The 17541-nt window shown below is 42.6% G+C and overlaps 1 protein-coding gene across 1 annotated transcript; it reads left to right on the top strand.

The window, feature by feature from the left end:
- Window positions 1-6375: 6375 nt before the first annotated feature.
- Window positions 6376-8046, top strand: LOC308324432 (E3 ubiquitin-protein ligase TRIM21-like; the record flags this gene model as incomplete). Its single annotated transcript, XM_080776479.1, has 2 exons — window positions 6376-7521; window positions 7576-8046. The coding sequence occupies 2 exons, from the start codon at window positions 6376-6378 to the stop codon at window positions 8044-8046; spliced, it is 1617 nt and encodes a 538-aa protein (XP_080632605.1).
- Window positions 8047-17541: the final 9495 nt, after the last annotated feature.

The following is a 17541-nucleotide window of genomic DNA, read 5'->3' as shown; positions in this document are numbered from 1 at the left end:
ACTGTAAATGTTTTTAACGTATGTCTTTGCATTGATGCTTGTGTTTCAGGTGTGGCTCAACAAGCGAATATCTCTCAGCCACTTCCAACTCTAGCAGTGCAGCTGGGCCAGGAAGTTACCCTTCAATGTCACATTGAAGTCTCGTATGGTACACATCATGTATGGTTCAAATTGACAGCAGCGAATACTTTAACTACACAATGTGTAATATGGAAATACAAACTACATCATCCTTGTGACGAAGAGGGTCGTGTTGTTGTAGAGAGAGACGACAAAGATAAACCAGCTCATCTTAAAATAAAGAATACGAAAGCAGAGGACACTGGAACGTACTACTGTGGAGTAATGGACACATCAGGTTCCCTTCGGATTGGACCAGGAACCTTCCTAGAGATAAAAGGCATGTTTTTTCTCTGTAGTGTAATTTAGGTTATTAATGTAATTCTATCAGAATAGAACAGTTAGTAATGATGATTATACCTTTCAAAGGAGAGGAGCTGCTGGGAGAGACCTCTGTGGGAGATACCTCTGGAATTGGATCAACACTGAATGGCCAAGGTAAATAAATGTACATACTTTACGGTGAATTGTGTTTAGGTAATAGTTTCTATAGGTTGTTTACAGAAGTAAGATGTGTAATGTTTGCAGCTGGAGTGTCAGTGGAAATGACGGTTGTTGTTTTTTTTATCTGAACTGGTGAACGTGCACCAGTAATGACTCATTTCAGGAGTGCACTGTTGTTTTTGGCTTTCTATTTTAGTTTTAGTCATAGCCTCTTGAATAGTTTTCACTTAGTTTTAGTCACATTTTAGTCACCCTGGAATGTTCTAGTGTTTAGTCTAGTTTTAGTTGACTAAATGTCATACGATTTTAGTCGACTAAATCTACAGTTGATTTAGTCGACTAAAATGTGTTTTGACAGGCCTTGATGTCGTTGTAATGACATATTTTACACTGAAAATAGCAGATTTTCAGCATGCAACCCAGCATAAAACTGGACCTCTTGTCCACTAGTCCCTTCCTAACATTTTAGCCGATCTACAAGCTCACAATGTGTCGTGTTGCGACGCATTGTAGGGCTTGTAGATCGGATATTTTCAAAAGATTTGAACTTGTGAAATAGGACATTCTGCAACATGGCTACTTGATGCCGATACTTTTGTACTTTTTACTTGTAACAGAGTAGTTCTACAATTTCAGTATTGGTACTTTTACTTAAGTAAAACAATTGAGTACTGTTTCCACCACTGCTGGTGAACGTGCACCAATGATGACTCATTTCAGAACGTGAACGTCCACATCTCCTCAATCCAACTACCGTCATTGTGTTGGTGGTTTTAATTGTCTCCCTGGGGATGTCCACTCTGCTGAGTCTGCTCCTTGGATGGATGCTCTACTGGTCATGGAGAAAAGATCACAGAGGTATGGATACACATGGTCATAAAGATCACAGAGGTATGAATACTCTACTGAATGTGTCCAGCTGGATATACCTTGATGAATACAGCCTGATAATCTTTATGTGTATTTGGTTTTTATAGGACAATCCCGTGGCTCCCCAGTGTCTCCTACAAACACAGTGGTAAGTTGTAATAATTCTTATCTAGTATTATTTTACCTTAATATCTTCCAAAGTTTTCCCCCCGGCCACAAAGTCCACACTGGGGTGTTGTTGCTCTGATCATGATTATCTTCTTCGTTTGTTTGTTTGTAGTATGCTGCTGTGAATCGCACCAACGTGGCTGTGTACAGTACAGGAGTTAGAGTTAGACAATAACATCACTGCTACTGTATGAAATTTACAATGTAATCATTTATCAGACGCTCTTAAAGGACCACTTCACCACTTTTCAACCTATCTTCATATAATAAGTACTCACTAATAATCATTTTTTTTCTACTCTGTCTGCGTCTCATATGAGGGCTGTGGGCAGTTCAGAAACCGTCCTCCAGTGACATCATCGATGGGGAATACAAGCTAATAGAAACTACAGGCTTTCTAGTTCTGAAAAGTTGCAATGTGAAAATGGAAGCCATCGTTCTCACGATAATGAAAATAAAAGAAAAAGTAAAAGAAAATGTTTAAAAAAATATCTGCCTAATGATGATTCTAAACTGCCCACAGCCCTCCTATGAGACACAGACTGAGTAGAAAAAAATCGTGCCATTTTATCATGATTATTAGTGCGGACCTATTATATGAAGATAGGTTGAAAAGTGGTGAAGTGGTCCTTTAATCCAGAGCGATTTACAATAAGCAAGAACATAAAAGCATGGCAATACATCACATACAATACATACATACAATACATCACATACAAAACATACATACCATACAATACATCACATACAATACATACATACAATACATCACATATGAAGTAGTTATCAATGAAACATGCAGAACGTACCTGTGGAATAATGAAACTGTACATGTTTACTTTAAAGTACTATCATGATGTCTACATGAAATGCTAAAAACTAAGTCTGTGTAAAATGCTCTCTAATAAGGGATGCAAGGGTTAATGTGTGAGGCTGCGGTGGTCGCAGTAACGCCCGGCAGGATGATTGAACACAGAGACCAAGTCCAGGTGTTTATTTTTTTTCTATAATATATTTTTTATCCCACAATTTTGTAACCCATTTTTCACCCCTGTGCCAATCATCTACTGTGATCCTGGGCTCTACACACCCTCCGCCAACCTGGGGAGAGCAACGGACTTAACTCATGCTCCCTTCATGCCTGAGTGTCCAAGTTGCTCCTTTACACCTGACAGGGGGGAGTTTCCCTGGTTGGACGTAGCGTGTGGAAGGAACACGTTATTCCAACCAGTTCCTTTCCCCTCCATCAGGCGCCCCGGCTGACCAGGGGGAGGCAGTTTAGAGACCAGGATTACTGCATGTTTTTGTGAGGGTACCTACCCTAGGGGACACGGGGATAACATGCAAACTCCACACAGAAAGGCCCAGGCCCAGGTGTTTATTTCAACCACCACCTCATGCATTATCCCACTAATTACACGGCTACTTAAACAAAACAAAGTATTTCCTTTTGGCAATGAAAGTATTCCATAAGCGTTGCTGATGATGATGATGATGATGAGACCAAATGCATAAAACAATCTGCTAATTGAATAAAGCCTGTTTGTACTTTGCTTAAAAACCACGTCTCTGCCTTGCTTCTTATCTGTACAACCAACCCCGTGGGCAGTTATCGTTATGATCAGGTGGTTTACTGTACGTTAGTTCACTATATAGATTTTCCCCCAAAACTATTTCCTAGGGCCTAATCCAGGGATATTCAATTGGCGGCCCGCGGGCCACATGTGGCCCGCGGAGCGCCTCCTTGTGGCCCCTGGAAGAATTTTGGAGGGAAAAAAAAAAAAAAAAAAAAAAAAAAAACATTTTTTTTTTTTTTTTTTTGAGAATAATAATAGGGCTAATAAAAGTTACAGTTATGTGTGTGCGATATTAATTGTGAGATTACCATAATGACAGTAATCATTAAAGGACCACTTTTCAACCTATCTTCATAATAGGTCCTCACTAATAATCATGATAAAATGACACGTTTTTTTCTACTCGGTCTGTGTCACATAGGAGGGCTGTGGGCAGTTCAGAAACCCACAGTGACATCAATGGAGAATCCAAGCTAATAGAAACTGCAGGCTTTCTAGTCCTGAAAAGTTGCGAAAATGGAAGCCATCATTCTCACAATAATAAACCCTGTTAGGGTCCATTTGGTTCCATTTGTACACTCTCAGAGTTACAAACCCATAAGGGTCCTTTTGATTCCAAACCATTTCCCTGGGGACCCCCTGGAACTGCCTCAAGGACCGTGGGGGTCCCCGAACCCCACTTTGGAATCACTGCTCTATGTAATGTTTGTGTGTGTGTGTGTGTCCGTCCAGCTGATGGTCGTTAATGTCAAAGCAATGCTGTTTATGCACTGTCAAATAGGTCTAGGCCTAAATCTATTCTAAGGTGGCATATACCTGTATAGACATATTACCCTGCTCATTACTGTGCGGAAATATACATAAATCTTCGTGTTTGAGCACAAAAAGCATTTTGAGAACCCACAAATTTCCGCGCTTCGCGCGCACACTGTGCGGCCCCCCACACACAATCATTCTACAGTTGTGGCCCCCGGCCTAATCTAATTGAATACCCCAATCCCTTCAGAGTCATTGTTGGCTATTCTAATTCATACCGCCATGCTACAATATATATATATATGTTTAATAAATGGCTACAAAAAACTATTGATTTCCAGGTTCTTTTGGTGGCTGGGTATAACGGGTGGGGGTGGGGGGGGGGCCCTTTATCTGATATCATTGATTTTGAGATCAGATATTCAATTATTTAACTATAGTTATAATCATTGTACTGAAGCATTCATTCAAGCTTGTTTACGTAAATGCATTCATAACTAGTGATTGTTTTACAAGCAGTGGAGGTTTTAAAATGTTCTTTACACCGTGCTGTCTCCAACACTTAGATGTGGTTCTGTGTGCAGTGAAGCACACAGCGCTGTCAGGCTGACCACATTGACACATTGTTAAACAAGGAAACTAAATGTCTCTCTACAAATGCCCAAACCACACGCTTATGCTATGCCCCGTGGAGCATGCACATGGCACGCACACACACACACACACACACACACACACACACACACACACACACACACACACACGCACACGCACACACACATAACACGGTAGAGTGTAGCTATAGTCAGTACAGCACAGCCAGCGTGACCACACCCCCTGCAGAATGTGTGATGAGTAGGCAGCTCGTCTAGGCCTGCGTGTGTGTGTGTGTGTGTGTGTGTGTGTGTGTGTGTGTGTGTGTGTGTGTGTGTGTGTGTGTGTGTCAGTGCACGCAGCACGCACGTATGAGGCTATGAGCTGTACAGCCTATAGAGCAAGGGGTGCCCACACTCTTTTGACTAGAGAACTACTTTTAAAATGGCTGCTCAACATGTTCTACGTCTACATGTTCTATGTTTAATTATACCTTCTTTAGGGCCATGTCATGTGGTCTTCTTTGTGATCTACTGGTAGGTAGATCTACCTTTTGGACACCTCTGGCCTACAGATAATTAACTACCTAGCATAGACAGGGGTATTTATCAACACCAAAAACAATGAATGTTTCTCAATGCAGAACGAAATAGAAAATGAAACAAAAAGGATTCAGAATGTGAATAATTGCAGAATGGTAAACAACAGATCACCTACAGTTATGGGCCCCACTCGCACGCACACACACACACACACACACACACACACACACACACACACACACACACACACACACACACACACACACACACACACACACACACACACACACACACACACACACACACCTGACTTTGCAACTTAAATGTTCTTTAGTGACCCCAAGGGCCGATTCATACTCCTATTTTAGAGCCGAATAGAGCCGGTTCGGCGCTGTAGAGCCTACAGTGTGACGTAATTTGGCTAGTACATATATATATATATATATATATATACATATATATATATATATATATAAGCACGCACCTTTCACTTGTTGAGTATTTGACCAGGACTCAGAAGTAGGCCTATCTATCCTTTGACTCAAAGCACTGGGGCTGTGCAGGTATCACTTGACATGCCCCTCAAACAATATAATCTAAATATAAAGAAACTGACACTTGATTTAAGGTGACTTCATTGATTGACACAAAAAGGACCTGTCAGCTCAAACCCATGCACAATGCAAAAGAGTGTTAGCATTTTAAAGTCTGTATACAAAAGAATCACACTCGTGTGAAGTGAGCGGCACTCTTATCATCGTACATCATCATGCAACTCTCATACTGCATGGCCAATCAGAATGCCTGTTGCCTGTGATTGGTTAGCTGATTTGCTCGTTTACATATGACGTACATTTTCCCTTCAATGTCAATGGCGTTTCATTTATGTCATATTTAGCGGAATTCTGACGTAATTTCTCCTTTCATTGTCAAATATTGAGACGTTTGGGGACAAGATCTAGCGGACATTTGACCTGCATGAGACAAATCTTGAGACGTGTGGGGACAAAAGCTGTTTTTAGAATGGCTACCAGAATGGCTACCTTAAAAAAACCCTCGATTTCCCATTCCCAGTGCGTTTTCCTATAAGCACCGCCAGCGTCGCACTTCCAAATTGAAAGTATAGCTCCCAAGTGAAAAAAAAAGGGTGAGTGCAGTGGGCACCCTTTATGGGTTAAATTATCATGTGACGCTGACTCTGACGTCACGCGTTGATGACACTGTGTGACATCATGCGCCGATAATGGATCCGTGTATAAGAACGGAGGTCGGCGTTCACACGGCGTTCTCGACGTGTGTAGCAAATGGACTCTGCCTGTATGCACGTCCTCATGACCCAGGAGCAGCTGCGATGTGCCATATGCCTGGACGTGTTCACCGAGCCGGTCACCATCCCGTGTGGACACAACTACTGCAAGACCTGCATCACGCACAACTGGGACACCACGCAGGAGCACAGCTGTCCGTACTGCAAGAAGGCGTTCGCTCGGAGGCCGCTCACCTGTGTCAACACTTTCATCTCCGAGATGGCCGCTCAGTTCAGGAAGTCGCAGCGGCCGCCAGCCACACCGGACGAGGTCTCCTGCGACGTCTGCGTGGACTTCAAGGCCAAGGCCGTGAAGTCCTGCCTGGTGTGCATGTGCTCCTATTGTGAGACTCACTTGGAGCCTCATGAGAGAGTCGCGGCGCTAAGACGACACAAACTAATTGACGCAGCAACGGACCTCATGGAAAACCTGTGTAAGGAACACGAAAGACATCTGGAGCTATTCTGTCAGACCCACCGCGCGTGTGTCTGTCGGTTATGCGCAGAGTCAGATTGCAGAACACACCAGACCATGTCTCTGGAGGAAGGGCTTAAGGCAATTAAGGCTGAAGTTCATAAGATGATCCAGGACAGACAAACAAGGATCCAGGAGACCAAACACTCCATAGCGCTCAACGAGAAAGACAAGGACAAAGGCATAGTGGACAGTGTGCAGTTCTTCACCACTCTGAGCCCAGCGCAGCTGGTGAAGATGGAGCATCTTCTCCGTCAAGAGGTGAGGAAGCTGCACAGCGCCGAGCTGACGAGGATGAAGAAATATGCGATCGCTGTCACCCTGGACATCGATACGGCAAATCCCTATCTCTGCCTTTACGACGATGGAAAACAAGTGAATGCTGGAATGCTGGAGAATGATCTCCCAAAAAGCAAAGAGAGATTCTCTTTGAGTCACGGCATCTTGGGAAAACAAAGCATCTCTTCTGGAAGGATTTACTACGAGGTGCAGGTTACCGGGAAGACTGACTGGGACTTGGGAGTGGCCAGAGAGTCCATCAAGATGACGGGAAGAATTAAACTGTGCCCCGATAATGGTTTCTGGGCTATATGGTTGAGGAGTGGAAAGCAGTACAAGGCTCTGGACACGTGTGGCGTCAACCTCACCGTAGAACACAAGCTACAGAAAGTGGGAGTGTTTGTGGATTATGAGGAGGGTCTGGTCTCCTTTTATGATGTGGAGGCCGGAGTTGATCTCTACACTTTCACTGGCTGCACCTTCACAGAGAAACTCTACCCATACTTCAACACGGGTATCAACAACGATAGAAACTCTGCTTCTCTGATTATCTCTCCTGTAGTGGCCAGCAAGAGAGACTTGGACAACGAGATAGCGGAAAAATGTGCGCAGGCCATCACTGATCTCACAAGCTGTCTTGAAAAGCACGAAATGACAAAGAACCAGGAACAGGGCTTACTCAAAGAGCTGGAGAAGCAAGTCGCTGAGCTAGAGAGGAGAAGCTCTGTGCTGACGTCGTCCTCGCGGACTGAAGACATCCAGATCCTCACGTCAGCCCAGGGCTGGGCCATGGCCGATCCGGCAACGCAGTCTCATCACGGGGGCACTGTGGGCGTACGTGCTCCCCAGCTGAAGAAGATACTGGATCAGGAGATCGAGAAAAGCAGGCTAAAGCTCAGCCGGTCAAAGAGATAAGATCAACCTTTATAGAATCAATAAGGTTATATTTGTCCCGTTCTCCATTGGTTCTCCGACTATTTTGCCCGGGTTCAATGCAAAGATACAGTCTACCATTAATTGTCAATGGAAGCCAGTGACATGGCGATGCAAAGATGCATCCGTCTGTAGCTGCGGCAAAAGCTACAAAGCTTAGTCTCAACTTCAGCTACAGCGATGCAAAGATACAAACATTCTGTGTAGCTTTGTATCTTTTGCATCATTCAGTGTGAACGCAGCATTTCGTGTCGAGGACCCGCCATGTTGATCTGTATTTAGTCGCAATGGTATACATAGGGTTTATACAGATTGTACAGTGCCTTTACAATCACTGGCAATACGCACAACAAACATATGCCACAGTGTCTAACATTGAATATTATCACATTCATAACTCACATAATGTAATAATATATTCCATAAAATAATTATTCTTATAAAAAATATATTAAAGTAGGCAAATTGAGTTAGGCTATACTCTTTATAATATTTCAATACACAATTACAAAAATCACACCTGTGTGAAGTGAGGAGCGCTCTTATCATCGTACAACATCATACATCATCTCATTCCGGCCAATCATAATTTGCGTCCTCACCTGAGTCTTCAGTGTTTGTGTTACGCAATGTTTGTGTTTACAAACATTCAAAATTGTCCATTCATTCTCAATTGCATTTAATGTTTGTGTTTACAAACATTCTCAATTGCATTTAATGTTTGTGTTTACAAACATTCAAACATTCTCAATTGCATTTAATGCTTGTGTAGGACAAAGTTTGTGTTAGCAGATACACCAAAAGCTGGACATAGGAGGGGCCATTGCCCCTCAAAAGAAAAAATCATACTTGTGTGAAGTGACGGGCACTCTTATCATTATACATCATCACATTCCGTGCTCAGCCAATCAAATCATCACATTCCATCCTACGGACACACAAAGCTGTGCATGGGGCTAGCACCCCTCAAAAACATTGCAATCCCCATATAAAGAGCAATACCACAATAATAGCAATACCATGTAGGCAAAATCTGTGAAAAATGTGGGAATTGTTAACAAAAGGAATTCCTAAAAAAAAAAATCTGAAATCAGTAATCAGCCAATCTCCCAAATAGTGCTCTGTACTGTACTGTGATTATTTTTGGAAGAAATCTTTGAGAATTATTGACCCCCAGGGGTTCCGGCGAGCCTTCCTGCGTCCGAAACGGCAGCGCTGTGCCGCCGCCATTGTTGAGGGGCGACTCAATGAAAATCACGAAACCATTTTTGATGAATTGAACAATGTGGACCCTGTTGTAAACAAGTGTAAGGCTTAATTGGGTGGTCCACTCACAGTTAACAGTCTTTGTATTGAGTTTGTGCTTGAAATGTACTGTAATTCTGCAAACTGTTAATAAAGATTTCAATCAATCAATCAATCAATTAATTGTTTGGGTGAAAATCACCCAATGCTAGTTATAGTTAGTTCTAGTGCATACATGGGGAACTGGCGGCTAGAGATGTCCCAAAACTGTATCGGTATCGGGAAAAGTATCGGTGAATATGCCAGTGTAACCACAGATCCGACACAGGGGTAAGGAAGGGGTTGACACTATGGCATGGTAAATAAAATGTTGGGACATGTGGAGTTTGCTTTGGAGCTGCCTCAAACTGCAAGTTGAGTGAGGAGTCTGCTATAAACACAACACCAGATATATAGCTAGATTGCTGTAAACACATGAGATCACGACACGAGATCACGAGATCACGACACTGGTATTCGGTATCGGCTAAGAAATTGTAGTATCGGGATCGGATCAGAAGCGAACATCCCTAATTTAGGCTGTTACAATTCCAAACATGTCCAATGTATACATTTGTATTTAGTTAATGAAGTCATAGTCATAGTGAAACAAACTGAACTAAATGCATTTGAAATTAAATAAAAAGCTTACTGTAATGTTGCCCGAATGGCCAAGCTAGGCTCCAAGAACAGTCAGAAATTGTAGTTAAGGGCTTTTATTTTCCCCAAACTCCTCCACCAAAAGTCCAGACAATTGTGCAGTGCAATAATTCTCAATAGCAAACTATATTACAGGCAACAAAATAAAGAAAGGACGAAAAGTAATAAATAAATAATTGTGCCCTGTAGCTCTCCCTCACGGATGTTATCTGTGTCAAAGCCCACATCCAACTAACTTGTCTGTCCCTGCAGCCTTCCTTACCGCCGGTAATATAAATAGGACTGTCTGGATCCAACCACAGGAAACAATCAATTAGAAACCCTTCTTCTCCATAAATACTTCCATAAATAACGACTTGCATAAAAGTAACCTATACATCCCTCTATAATGGGTTACAATTAAACAAGTATAAATCAGCATGCAACTTAATGACAATTACTCAAAGCATAAGAATTACCACCCCTCACCTGCACATAAGCACTTGGCCCATCCCTAATCAAGGGAATTTCCACCAGCAGTGGAGCTAGGAGAGACAATTAAGTAACAAATCAGTGAACACTGATCACAAAGACATTAAATTACCACGATTGTATTGTATAAGATTACACACGAACGCACGCACACATGCAGTGAGACATGCATCATTAGACAAAATGTTCTCATTAGCTTCAGACAAAACCGATTTGCCTAATAAGCCCATAAATACACGCATGCAAATGCACATACGCACACACACACACACACATGCACACACACACACGCACATGCACACGCACAATCGCACATGCACGCACACACACGCACGCACGCTGAACAATGTGACTTAGCTATATGCAATTAGGAGCGGGAGGCTCATCGTCATAATTTACTGTAGGCCGACATCACAGCGTGTGTTATTGTTACTGCCCCCTGTCGCTATGCTAGTAATCATCATTACTTTCACTGTGGTGGTTGGCGTATAGCATCATTAGCGTTTCTCAGCGCGGTGGGTGAGGAGTGGTTTGCGCTGTGGCTCATAACATCATCACTGTGTCTGTGGGCCAAAAGCTATCGTCATGGAAAGTTGGCCTACATTTACTCAGATAGGCCAATACTCTAATCAACGTGGGTCTCAAGTCAAGGACCGGGCCCAAATGTAGGCCTATATGTGTGTCGCCGTGGAGGCCTACCCCCAAACTGTTTAGTGGCAGGGACCCCCAGAGGAGAGGATTTGTGTAAAACATAGTTTTTTTACTTTATATTGTCGATGTAGTCTTTGGATCAGCTATTTTAGGATAGCCAACATTAAATGTGACACTATACTGCTTTTGCTGGCGACCCCCTGAACCCCCCCCAAGTACCCCTGGGTGTCCTCGCCCGGACCCCACACTGAGAACCAATGACTTAAATACATGTTTTGCAGTACATTAACTTTATTTGATTTATTTTGATTTCAATTCTTATGACAATTACAATTTAGGCATTTCGTAGATTGACACTCTTAATCCTGAGTGATTTACAGTAGGCTACAAGCAAGAACAAAACATAGGTATTTCATCAAATCCATAAAAATAGTCATCATGAACAGTGGAATATCTATATCATTAAACTATGAGGACAATGTGATGTGAATGCCCAGTAGGACAACTCCGTGATTGACTGAGTCTTGACAAGTACACTGCAGCATTCTTGTCTTTCTAATCTGAAATTGTATCATATTGTATCTAGTTATAGATTATTGTTCAAATAAACCGTACATTTTCTGTCAAACTGTGATCTTTCTATAGACTATAACGTGTACATAATTACATTCAAATAACCCCAAACAAAATATGGTATACCGGTAGTTCAAATTACATAGCATGCTGAATATGGATGCATTGCTGCCACCTGCTGGACGTTTTAACCAGAGTTTGAGCAATTACTTGTCAACTGTTGTAACAATTGCAGAAATGTCTTAACTAAAGTTGATCAAATATATACTTTTCAAAGACATTGCAGATTCATAATTTGGATGAATTGCAGTTTTGTCTAGCTTGTGTAGCTGACACAACAACCGGTTTCACCCACTTCTTTACAACCTGGTTATAAATTGGTTGAGCCAGGTTGCGTCTGCTTCCATCTATTTATGAACATAATCATGAGTGATCTCATAACACAATTTAGCTATACAAGTATTATTGCACCTTTTATAACGAAGCACTGAAAGCAGAACTGGGCCAAATGACCAAAAACAGGCCATCATAGGTGATAAAGACTGCAAATCCTGTAGGATAACATGTTTGCAGGAGCTGTCTTACAACTCGACTAGTGTGTTGGTATAGTGTAACAGTGCAGGGCATTCACTGATCGTTATCAGTGAATGCCCATGCGTCAGGGTTTCACGTTGTGACTCATTGTGGTTCACTGGCACAACGAGTAAAATACATTTCACTCAAATCTTTGCTGCGGCCACATAAATACATAATTGTGCGGTGCTGGACAAAGTTTGAGCTGACAACTGTTATAAAAGGCATTTGTAGAACGGGCCTTAGGTCTTAACCCATTCTGACCGGGAACCCGTTTTGGTGTTTAGCATCATGTCATGCTTTAGCTATTGAAAAATAGCAGATCTACAAGCTCATAGCGCGCCACCGAGTGGCGCGCTACGAGCTTGTAGGTCTGCTATTTTTGAAAAATCGAAGAACGACTGACATTTTTTAGAATCTGATCTCAGGTCAGAATGGGTTAATCAGACCAGTGTGTTGGCCAGTGGAAACCTCGTATGAATCTGATCTCAGGTCAGAATGGGTTAATGGTGGCGTGTGAATTGAGTGCATCTATTATACATGCATGTGACGTGTGTCACATGACAACATGACTTGTGTTAATAAACTGGTGAAACATTATGTTCAACCTCCTGGCCATGGCCCGGGGTGCGGGACACGATAGCACTGTCAAACAAGTTTATTTTTATGTTATTCATTTAACCTTTATTTAACCAGTAAACACCCCGTCGAGACTAAAGTCTCCTTTACAGGTGTGAACTGCATGACCAAGAGAAGAGGCAAAACAGGTTCGACACAGCTCTGCCAGTAACAACAGATAACAGGATAACATTTATATACAGAGTAGACAAAATCCATAAATCCATATACAATTTTAACCGTTTTGAGGTATAGTTCAGAATTTTGGCTACAGAAAGACTAATTTTCAAGATAGAAAGATTATCTTGACTTGGGCTCAAATTGAGGCTTAGGTTTTCTATATAGAAGTGAGGCTCAAGAATCCACCACTCCTGAATGAAGTTCTGGTGCTGGGAGTCTGGTGCAACGCACAGGTTCCTCGCTATACTCCTGGTGAGAGCAGGAGTGGACCTGGTGAGACGTAGGAGGGGCCCGGACAGGAGGCAACCCACCCTCCACATACCAGAATTGTACCTCTCAGTCCTGGCATAGTAGTTCCGGAGTGGTTCCAACAGATTGTGCAGCCCTGTCTTTCCCTATAGTGGTTCTGATCGAGGGTAGCTACTGGGACGTATAAGTCGGGACTCGATCACCCCGGCTGGGTCACCCGAGTGAGGGGTATGATGTTCGAGAGACCCGAAACCCGATGACCTTGGGATACATCACTGAGGATACGTCCCAGTTGCATCCAGGCGATGTATTTTCGCTCTGAGGCAGTGATATTCACTATAGTGTGCTGGGAAATAACCATCTTTGTTGTCAAGCGGACAGCGTGTGTTTGTGTTTCTGGGGATAATGTAGGTCATATTTGAAAATATAATGATAGCAAGCCCTATAATCATATTAATCTATTTACCCCTATGTGTGTCAGGATACTCCATGACCAATTTCAGACTATACCATGTCTATTTATGTCATTTTAGTGAATTCATATTTGCCTTTACACAATTTCGCCAGAGCCAATTAGAAAACACTGATTAGTATATTTCTGTGGGGTGCATGATACCCCCCTCCAGTGACTGTACTAAAAGGGATTGCATGACTTGTGAGCTCACGGTGACGACTGACGAGAAATTGAGTTTGGGACAATATTGGCGAATTTAACAAGAGTCATGACAATACATTACAATACAAAACAAGACAAACAAACAAACACTAACAACAAAGTTATTAACCCATTTTGACCTGAGATCAGATTCATACGAGGTTTCCACTGGACACACACTGGTCTGATTAACCCATTCTGACCTGAGATCAGATTCTAAAAATGTCAGTCGTTCTTCGATTCTTCAAAAATAGCAGACCTACAAGCTCATAGCGCGCCACTCGGTGGCGCGCTATGAGCTTGTAGGTCTGCTATTTTTAAATAGCTAAAGCATAACATGATGCCAACACCAAAACGGGTTCCCGATCAGAATGGGTTAATACAACATCAGAGCCAGGGGGGATTAGATTACTAACAGAAAATATTAAAGAGTGAACACAAAGCAACAGTTCTCTGCAGCTTTCTTATTTAGATTATATGTCTATGCTCGCCACCATTAAGACCTGAGACCGATTCTACAAATGTCTTTCATAACAGTTTTCTAAAAAAAACCTTTGTTTCTATTTCTGCTCAAACTTTGTCCAGCACTCCACACTTATATTTGTATTTATTTGGCCGCAGCAAAGATTTGAGTTTAATGTGTTATTTATATTTGTACATATTTCAAATTTGCACACATTTTCACGATAGAAAAATAAGAATAGCAGACCTACAAGTTCATAACGCGACACAACGTGACATACTATGAGCTTGTGTATCTACCACCAAAGTATAAAATGACACAAGATGTGCTTTTCCCGTATTTGCAGAAAGTGGTGGTGGGAAAATGTACTTGAGATGAAGTGCAAACGCTGCAGGGGGCTGAGTTAACACAAATATTGAGTTTGATATACTGTTTGAGCTCAAACAGTGTTATATCATTTAATGTAAACATTATTCCTGTTTTTACAGTATTTATTTATCACAATGAGTATAGCCTACACTATATAAAGAGCGTATTTGAAGCAGTAGGAATACATCAGTTGATCAGCTTTGATCTGACAAGATGACCAACCTCCGACTCCTGTGTGTCCTCAGCGGTGAGTATAATAGACTCTTCAAACTCTTCAAAACATACAGCAGGACCGGGCTACATTTTAACCCTTTGTTTTATACTTAAGCTTAGATAGTTTTGTCCTCAAATGTTGACATTCTGGTTGTTCCTTAGTAGGTCGTGCCTATACTGATCGATGACTATAGCTCAGTGGCCTTGTGGTTAGAGTGTCCGCCCTGAGACTGGGAGGTCGGGGTTCGATCCCCGGCCGGGTCATACCAAAGACTCTAAAAATGGGACCCAGTGCCTCCCTGCTTGACACTCAGCATCAAGGGTTGGATTGGGGGTCCCTGTGACATATTATAGTGTGATGTCCAGTGGGTGTACTTGTAAATCAAGCTGCCTCACGCTACAGAAACAGGAGATAGGCTCCTGCCCTATGGGCCCCAAGGCTCGGCAAGGCTACTTACTACTACATAATGATCGACGTAAGCAACGCAATTTGACGTGTAATCTGTGTTATTGTTTTGACACATTGTCGTGTCGTGTGTGTTTCAGTGCTGGCTGCTGTGTGCTGGGAGGCTAACAGCCAGTGTGAGTAAACCATCTCTCTTCAACTAGTTAATACGGGACATATAATGCTCTGCATCGCTTGCATTTAAATTACCTTAGAAACCAAGAAAACAAGCTGAAATGACGTGTATATTCAATTAGTAAACAAGTTGAAACTATATTCACTTCTAAATAATATGAAAAGTAAATTATTATATTGATTATATTGAAAATAAAAATAAATAAAAGGATGTGTGTGTGTGTGTGTGTGTGTGTGTGTGTGTGTGTGTGTGTGTGTGTGTGTGTGTGTGCGTGCGTGCGTGCGTGCGTGTGTGTGCGTGTGTGTGTGTGTGTGTGTGTGTGTGTGTGTGTGTGGGGCATGGGCATGCTTGCTCATCCAATAGACATGAAAACAACAACGTGCAGAAGCCCTGGTGCTGGTAACGTGCATCGCCTGACGTGTGGTAAGATGGAACTTTCTACTGCCATGTCAGCTTGAACTAGAGAGAGAGAGAGAGAGAGAGAGAGAGAGAGAGAGAGAGAGAGAGAGAGACCACCACCTTTTTCTGCAGAAAAAGGTGGTGTAAACATTATATATTTATATTGCATAATAAATTATATTATGCAACATATGGTGCATGATCAAAATCATTATGCATTACTATGTATTTTGGTTCACTTGCTATTTGGTGCGGATTGCATTAATTCTCAGTTTTTTTTGTTGGCATAATCTCATTTATTTGTTTGATCCGAAACATAATTGGAATGAGCCTTATTCACACATGCCCAGACGAAGTGCACAGTTTCCAACAATACCCGCCAGCATGCAGGATGTGTTTTAATCACAGTGAAACGTATAACTATAACTATAAGGTCTGTCTATATGTCACAAACAGCATACCAGCTGCTATACCTCATGCACCTTATTTCTAAACCGTGTGTACATAGATGTTTGTATGGTAAATTGTGCATTTGTATAGCAATGGTGCATTTATATACTGTATATTGTGCATTACATTCACCCACCCACACACACACACACGCCAGAGGAAACCATGCAAGGCACCAACCTGCACATCGGGAGCAATAGGGGTTTAGAGTCTTTCTCAAGTAATTTGACACTAACTATAGTAGCCTGGGCACCATTTCATTTCGGTATATGATCCCGCCTGGAGCCGGATGATATGCTTACGTCATGCTGTAGGCAATGGTTTGCCTACAACAAACAGGAAGCTGTTTGTTGCTTCCTGTTTGAATAAAAGCAATAAAAGCTCTCGTAAGCGAGAGCTTTTATTGAGAGGGAAAAGGAAGTTGTCGCCGCCTGTTCATCCTGTCTGGCGACTACAAAACAATACTACAACATGACGTAACCACATCATCCGGCCCCGGCTCGGATCATACGGACTTTTGAAACAGAGACCAGGCTTTCCTCCGAGGCGGTGGAAAGCCTGGTGAGGCGAGGTTACTAACTATGGGGGAGCCCGGGCTCGAACCGGGAACCTTTACTTGTGGTTTCCATCCGGCCACTCCACCCCGGATCCACCACCGCCCCCCTGTATGGATGTGCATGTGTAAATAGGCAATGTAGATACGCCTTGTTGTCTTCTCTTGACCCTTGACCCCCCCCCCCCTCCATTGCTAACCTGTGATATGACTGTGAGGCTGATTCCTCTCTTCAGAACAAGGGAAGGTCCTCATTATACTGATTCCTCTCTTCAGAACAAGGGAAGGTCCTCATTATACGCGGCATTTTCTACGGACGTAGACGCGGAGACTCTAGAACCTGCAGCAATACCTGGAGAAGCTCCAACAGCGAGGCCAAGACACGCTGTACCACCAAGGCTCTGGCGAGGTTGATAAGGACTACGTAAGAAACCACGCACGCACGCACGCATGTGCACGCACATGCACGCACGTAAGGACTGTATCTGTCAGGGGCCATCGCCACGTTGGCTTGTGGTGGACATTTTTGCCACAT

Source organism: Protomyctophum bolini (assembly GCF_963924005.1).
Source record: "Protomyctophum bolini genome assembly, chromosome: 11".
In the NCBI taxonomy this organism is placed as follows: domain Eukaryota; kingdom Metazoa; phylum Chordata; class Actinopteri; order Myctophiformes; family Myctophidae; genus Protomyctophum; species Protomyctophum bolini.
The sequence above is the reverse complement of the archived record's forward strand: the minus strand, read 5'-3'. Positions and strand labels throughout refer to the sequence as shown.